Here is a 7,271-nt window from a genome sequence, read left to right as displayed (position 1 = left end):
CAAACTTTAATCCTTATTTACTATATTCTGTGGCATTTAGGGTTTAACAAAAGGAAACACACAAAGCAAGTATCAATAAAGACTGTCATCAGTTTCAGGCCTTACATGTTTAGTTCTCTCTCTAATTAGAAATCTAACCTTGACCTCAAACCTTACTGAGACATTTCAGATATAGTTTAACTATCTATCACAAATATTCAAAGTATATTAAACTAAACTATGGCTACATTGTAGCACTGAACAGGCCCGAGTACACGCAAGTCGGGATCTGTCACGGTTGGTGGAGAGGCGTCCGCGTGTCTGTTTGTCCGTCCATCCGTCCGTGTGTCCGTTTGAATTTGATTACAAGGTAGATATAGCATGTCTAATAAATGTATTCTCTATTTTCAGATATTCTTCCAAAGATAACCAAGACCAGGATCGAGACTGAAGCTGTAATGTTTTGCAACTGAGAGCTCACTAACTTCTGGAACATAAACTTAGCATAGTTTGAGGATTTATTACAAGGCTGTGGTTATTGTGCTCCAGGAAAAGTAATGGAGACAGAAGATAGGGAAGACGTTTCACAAAAACGCACAGCTAGTATAAAGGCTGAGGCCGAGGAAGACGCGACCTCTGGACACACATGTGGCGTGTGTGGTCGCAGCTTTCCACTTCTCAGCTCTCTGTCCCAGCACATGAGAAGACACACAAGAGAGAAGCCCTACAAGTGTCCATACTGTGAGCACAGGACGGCTCAGAAGGGCAGTTTGAAAGCCCACATCCGAAGCCATAAACTGGGCCTACTGGGCCACAGTCCCAGTGACAAGGAGGGGGACATAAACAAGGAGGAGAAAGATAACACTGAGACCCCTGATCCTCCTGAAATCGTGCCCAAATCAGACAAAGCTCACAATGTCAACGGCAAGGTGAAAAAGAAAGAAACCAAGAAAAAAGTGAAGAAAAAAGAGAGCGTCCAGGCTGATGATGACGAGCCTTTTACCTGCGCCATTTGTGGCCAGGTTTTCCCTCAGGTACTGCTCCTTAAATCCCACATGAAAAGACACCGCAACGGCCAGGATCACGGTTGTCGGATATGTGGACGTCGCTTTCGCCAGGCCTGGTTCCTCCAAAGTCACATGCGCATTCATCGGGTCAAAGACCAGCTGCAGGGCGTCAAAAGCAACGAGCCGCCTGCTACAATCAATGGAGTTCCCCAGGACCCAGCAACCCTGATAAATGAAGAGTGCCTCTATGAGCTCTGCGCTGGCTGCGGTAATTTCTTTTTTGACCGCAAGACGTTGCGAACACACGAGAAGCTACATAAACTGAACCACACTCAAACACAAAATCCACCACATGAAGACGCTGAAGCCTCTGAGCTGCAGAATTCTAAGAGCCATTTTTTGGAAAGCTTGAACCTTATACGTGTCGGAGAGAGAATTACATCTGAGGCAGAAACCGTGGGCAGGAGAGTTGCAGAGCTGGATCCAGTTTGTAGTTACCAGGCGTGGCAGCTGGCCACAAAGGGACGACTAGTAGAGGCCACAGAGAAATGTCTGGGATGGGAGGAAAGACTTGCTGATGCTGAGGTGGCATACGACATGGACAAGGGCGAGTATGTTCCCCTGAAGCAGGAGAAGAAGAGGAAGCAGATCGACTCCTCCGGCTCCAACGCTAAGAAGAGGAAGGGGGACACAGGCCTGGACCACACGGCAAACAGCCTGGCTCATGCTAAAGGAGGTGAAAAGAGGATATCCCAGAAGGATCGGATACTGTTGAATGGACTTGGTCATGCCTTCTATGAAGCTCTGCATAATAAGAAGGTCAAAGATGTTCATTACTCACCTAAACAGACCAACAGCATCAGGAGCCAGGACCAGGAGGGTAAGTCCAGAACACTGCACCTCATTAGAGCGTTTTGACAACATAGTTGATCGAATTCCTTTAAATTGGTAAACAATAATCAAAGGTCATGTTTGTGGACGTTTCATGGAACCACATTCTTGGACAGATCAAATGTTTTTTGCCTTAAAGCAAGATAAACCAACCAGGCCAGCAATTCAACAGCAATTCAAAACAAATGTAACTGCTTTGTATTAGGTGGGAGATGAATTTACTACCATTAGATTGTGAGGAAGTGAGACCTCTAGTGGATTTATAATGAATTGCAACTTTATTCAGAGTTTGAAAATGAACGTCCCAGGTTTTCTCCAGAGGCTTCAAAATAATCTAATGGACTGATAGATTACACCATTCAACTAACTGCTTGTTGTGTAGTGTTTATTGTTTTCATTAATGAAAAAGCGTTTGTTAAAAATATTTTGTTGGATTTAAAGGGCTTACAACTTAAGAAGGCTCTTTGCACACTTTTTGAGAGAGAAGATGACACACAAAAAGATTCATTGGGAATCCTGAATTTGATCCATATTGGAAATGTGGTAAAGAAATCTGTGTTTTTTTTAATAAGGCACGACACAATGAATTACTTTTTTTGAGTAGTTTTCTCTTCAAATTTTGCATTTTCAGAAGGTAACATACATTACTTGTAAGTCCTTGACTAGCATTAAAATATCTTGCTTAGTTAAAGTTGATTTATAGTTGCTGAGGGAAAGGATTGTTAATGGGCTGCTTTATCAACCCATTCACAAATTTGTGTTTAACCAAGTCTGAATATTAGAATGAACAAGATAACAATCACTAAAGGCTTTTCAGCAAACTTATGTTCAATAAAAGTATTTTTTTGTATGTCTGTTCCTTACACTGCTTCTGTTACTCTTACTGCAGATAAAAAGCCCTACTTCTGCGAGCACTGTGATTTCCACACTGTTGACGCCTCACTACTCAGGTCGCACCTGCACAAGCACAACCTGGACGTCCTGGGGTCCCAGAGCAAACACGGCACCACTTCGGACAACCTGAGCCAGAGTGGTTCCAAAACCTCAAGATACATGGACTACCTCAGAAACAGGAGTGTACTACTCAGTCAGCCATACTGGAATCCTTACCCGTGTTTGCCCAGTCAGAGCTTAATAGAGTCTAATGTTAAAACGGAGAAGTCAAGGGTTACAGAGGTAAAAGGGCATAGACTTAACACTGATGATGCTGGCGGTCTTCTCAATCTGTCTGCGTTGCCTGTAAGTGATGGAGATGACACGGTTAATTACCCACTAAAAACAGAGGGCCTGGTGAGACATCAGTGCCCGTACTGTTCCCACACGACCGGCTACCCAGAAGTACTGTGGATCCATCAGCGGGTGAACCACAGGGTGGATGGCGGCAGCTCCATGGCGCCCAAGTGGGCACCGTGCGTTAACAATCCCAAGAGTCCAAAGGCTGGTGTCTCCCAGTTGAGACGCACTGGGCCTCCTCCGTTCCTCGAAGGCAAGGACTGTCCAACTTTACCAGCCCCAAGAACTCAGCGCACGCAGCCCCCAGGCCCCCCAACCCCCAGCAAGAAGCACACAGCAAGCACCAATTCTCAGTCCAAAACCCAGTCAGGTGTCCCCAAGTCCAAGCAGCAGTCAAAGGAGTCGCGCTCTGTAGAAGGGACACATTCTACTGCGAGAGCGGGACTCAAACCTCCGAAGAAGTCTGGTGGACATAACCGGGCAGCAGAGGGGGCAAGTAAAGGCTCCAGCGTACAAGCTACTTCATCGAGCAGTGTAGTGCACAACAAGAGCGTCTCTAGTTTCCAGCCAACCAGCAGCCCCAAGCACAGAGGCCACAGGGCTGCAGTGGAGGGGAACTTCCCTCAAGAGGGTTTGGGTTTTATGTTGGCCAGGAGCCACGGTGGGACTTCTCACATGGCTGCAGACAGACTCAATCCCCGCAGGCAGTCGTGTGACTCTTCCTCAGGGCTCAAGGGTCCTGATCTGTGGGCTGCCATGAACATGTGGGGGCTACACGGAAGCAAAGGTTATTTAGATCCACTCCTTTTTGCTCAGGGAAAGAGTGAGTCAACAGTAGAAATGCCAATGGACGTTGACGTTCTGAGTGTCCTGAAGAACTACAGTCCTCACGACCTGGCTGCTATCTATCAGCACTGGGGGTTCATCGACCCCCGGATCGATCCACAAGGTGAGGACGACCTTTAGTTTCATTGTATGTAAATACTGTTGAACTAAAGTTCATAAAGGCTCATCTAGATTGATTGTTAATGTTGTGATGTTAAAAGGCATTTATCACATTTCAAGTGATTGGACCATTAATCAAACCTGCTGAGTGGAATATTTATAATGTTGTAACACTTGTTTTTGCAGCAATGTTGACGTTAAATGGAAATTTTGGAAACGAAGTCCATTCCTCTTCTGAAGCTTCCAAACAAGTGAGTTTCTTCTGCAGCATTCACCGACACTACGTGGGTTTGGATTTAAAGCAAATGAGTGGCTTCTAAAGAGTTTAATCCTTTAAACTTATCTTCATCAATTAAAATACATTTTATCAAGATATTCATTTTTTTTATTGAATTTTCCCCACAACAAAAAAAAAATGTCTTACTCTAAACAGCAAAAATATATAGGCCTGTTTTACAGCTGACAAACTCACATCAAACTTTAACAGAATCAGGAAACATTATTATTTTAGATCATTATCACACTTTTGCTTTAATTAAAGTTTAAACTAAAATGTACAACTTAAGTCAGTCAAGATCAAACCTGATCCATCACTAGAGCAACATCAACGTCCATCTCCACGAACTGTCCCTGTCCTCCTGTTTGTGCCTTGTCTGGGTCTGAAGAGTCTGTCACACGAGCGTCTGCGTGTTTTCATGTGTTAGCGTGTCCGCCTGTCAACTTCCACAGCCTGGCTGTCTCCTCCTTCGCTTTTTTGTTATAAGAGGCTCTGACAAGGAAGAGGCAAACAAATAAGGAAAAAAAAAAGACACAGTTGTGCCCCTCAGGGTAAAACTCGCCCAGCATCTCCATATTGTGTGTCATCAGCAGCCTGTCAGTCAGGCCTACCCTGATGCTACCTACAACTGCTCTGTCTTTCCCCCCTAGAGGAATGTGTGGGTAACTTCTTAAACACAGGAGATTGGCAGCATCTCCTTCTGTAGGGGTGAGGGATTATAAATCAGATGAAATGAATATGGATGACACTGTGGGTAATATTAAACAGTATCGTGGGAATATATATTTTCTGGAGGAGCTGACAAATTATGAAAGATGTTTATTTTTCTTCATCATACATGTTTATTTTTCTTATGTCTCCTTGTCTAAACATGTTTGTTTCTGTTTTCTTTGTGTGTGTCCTACTTTGGCTGGACCATCATCATATCACAAGAAGATTATCTAGCATTCTCCATTAAAGACAACAATAAGCAATTAATATAGTGTGTTGCTTTAATAATGAATGGCGTATTATAATATTAGAATATTCCTAATTGTGATTTGCACGTCTATATAATGTGAATGTATATTGTGTGTGTGCACACATATCCACACTGTTGGATCTAACTGCTGCACCTCTCACTCTGTGTCCTCCAGGCAAACAGCCGCTCCACTTCATCCTCAGGGTCTCTTCATAAAGGAACGTGAAGACACAGCTTGTTCCTGTCGGCTTCCAGCGTGCACGACACTAACTGCTGAACAAAGACGCCCGTTGTTCTTTCCAGGAACCAGCCATAACTCCTAAAGGACAGGGGCACAGGTTAATCCACATTATACTGTATGCAAAGCAATGAGGTGGACTCACCTTTCTTTTGTCATAATATATGGTTGCTTTATTTGAAGTGTTAGGATTTTTTTTATTTAAGAATGTTGATATATTAATTTCTGCAACACACATGGATGAACGTTCCCTGGAAAGGAGGCAGAACCGTTTGAGCTTATTGTAAAAAATGATGGATCCCCTGAGTGGGAACAGCAGCACAGGTGGACATCTGCTGGTTTGGGGCAAGAACAACTTTAACTGGAGAAGACCCGGGACAAAAAATCTGAAATACCAAATCTTACAAATAACGATTTGATTAAAACATACAGAATTATTAGTAGGATACCCCAGATTTTGAATTTCACTTTTACCTTTTCTATGTATGTTTACATTTTCAGTTTAATGTTCTTTATGGCGTGTATAAGCTTATTTTTTGGCTCTGGAGGATTCTTATTACAACAGGGCAATGAATTGATAAAGAGAAATCTGTCCACATTTACAGATTATTCAAACTTGACCTGAGCCTGGAGCTGTCAGTGATTAATGGCCAATTGTTGTTATCTCTGCTCTGTATCATGACAGTGAATACCGAGGGGTTCTCAGTCAGTTATTTCCCTCTTCAGTTAAGGTGAAGCAGCAGAGGATCTCTTCCACAGTCACTAACAAAGCACATCACCATCCTCCCTCTGCCAGCACCAGCTTAATTAGAGCTAAACTAAGCTGTGGCACTATTAAGTTCCCCATCCCACACAGGTTTATAAAGGACAGGATGCACTGGTTGTGTCATCTTCACTTAAAACTCAACGATTTGATCAAATGGTTCTGCAGCACAAAATCTGATGCGGTGAACTGGTTCAACTTAAAAACACGAAACATGAATTCCCCTTATTTTGGCCACATCTGTTCGATACATCTTTTTCACTGTCACTCAAATGAAATATGTTATAACACAAACATCGTTAAACATAATATGCCCCACATCCAAAATGTTGATGGGCATCATCCATGTACCAGGCACAAGGTTCACACTCTTTATTTTACAGCCTGAAACAAAACCTCAGACTGTAAACTGGCGTCAACTTTGGTAGAATTAAAGTTGCTCAAAGAGCAGAATCTGTGGCACCATGGCCTTCACCATCAAATATCATTTTATTTATTTCCAAACCACGACTGTCCTGAATAGATGATTAATTACTCTGAGAAAAAAGGATGATATAAATTCACCAGTTTGTTGAAACAGGTTTGTGGTGAAAGATGCTTGAATTTGTCCTTTGTGTCTCAGATCAGGAAAATGGTGTAAACATCTTTTCACATTGTTCTTGTTATGTAGCAATTTAATGCTGTAATTTCTTTTTAGAGTTAGAGCATGTAGCGAGACTTTCTACTGATGTTGTCCCGACTCACATCTGCCTGAAAAAGAAAACTACGGTTTTAAAAAAACTGTAGAAATATTTGTTTTTGACTTTTGGAATTCACCTCATTCTCACTTTGTTTTCCTGTCTTTTCTGTTTGCAGATTTGTTTAGTATGTTTATATTTTAGTTCCACCGATTCAGTGTATTCATCTCCCATAGAGAAATAGTCTATGCATTTGACCTAAAGCCATCGAGTTATGGATTCTTGGGAGATCTTGAGAAT

At 42.6% G+C, this 7,271-nt stretch overlaps 1 protein-coding gene across 1 annotated transcript; it reads left to right on the top strand.

Annotated features, from left to right (window-relative positions):
* Positions 1–406: 406 nt before the first annotated feature.
* LOC133972011 (zinc finger protein 516-like) lies at positions 407–5,608 on the top strand. The gene is made up of 4 exons (XM_062409185.1): positions 407–1,866; positions 2,767–4,059; positions 4,242–4,306; positions 5,469–5,608. Exons 1-4 carry the CDS (start codon positions 537–539, stop codon positions 5,517–5,519), a joined length of 2,739 nt encoding a protein of 912 aa, XP_062265169.1. The 5' UTR covers positions 407–536; the 3' UTR covers positions 5,520–5,608.
* The last annotated feature ends 1,663 nt before the right edge of the window (positions 5,609–7,271 follow it).

Source organism: Platichthys flesus, chromosome 17 (assembly GCF_949316205.1).
Source record: "Platichthys flesus chromosome 17, fPlaFle2.1, whole genome shotgun sequence".
Taxonomy (NCBI): Eukaryota; Metazoa; Chordata; class Actinopteri; order Pleuronectiformes; family Pleuronectidae; genus Platichthys; species Platichthys flesus.
This window is presented reverse-complemented; position numbering and strand designations above follow the sequence as displayed.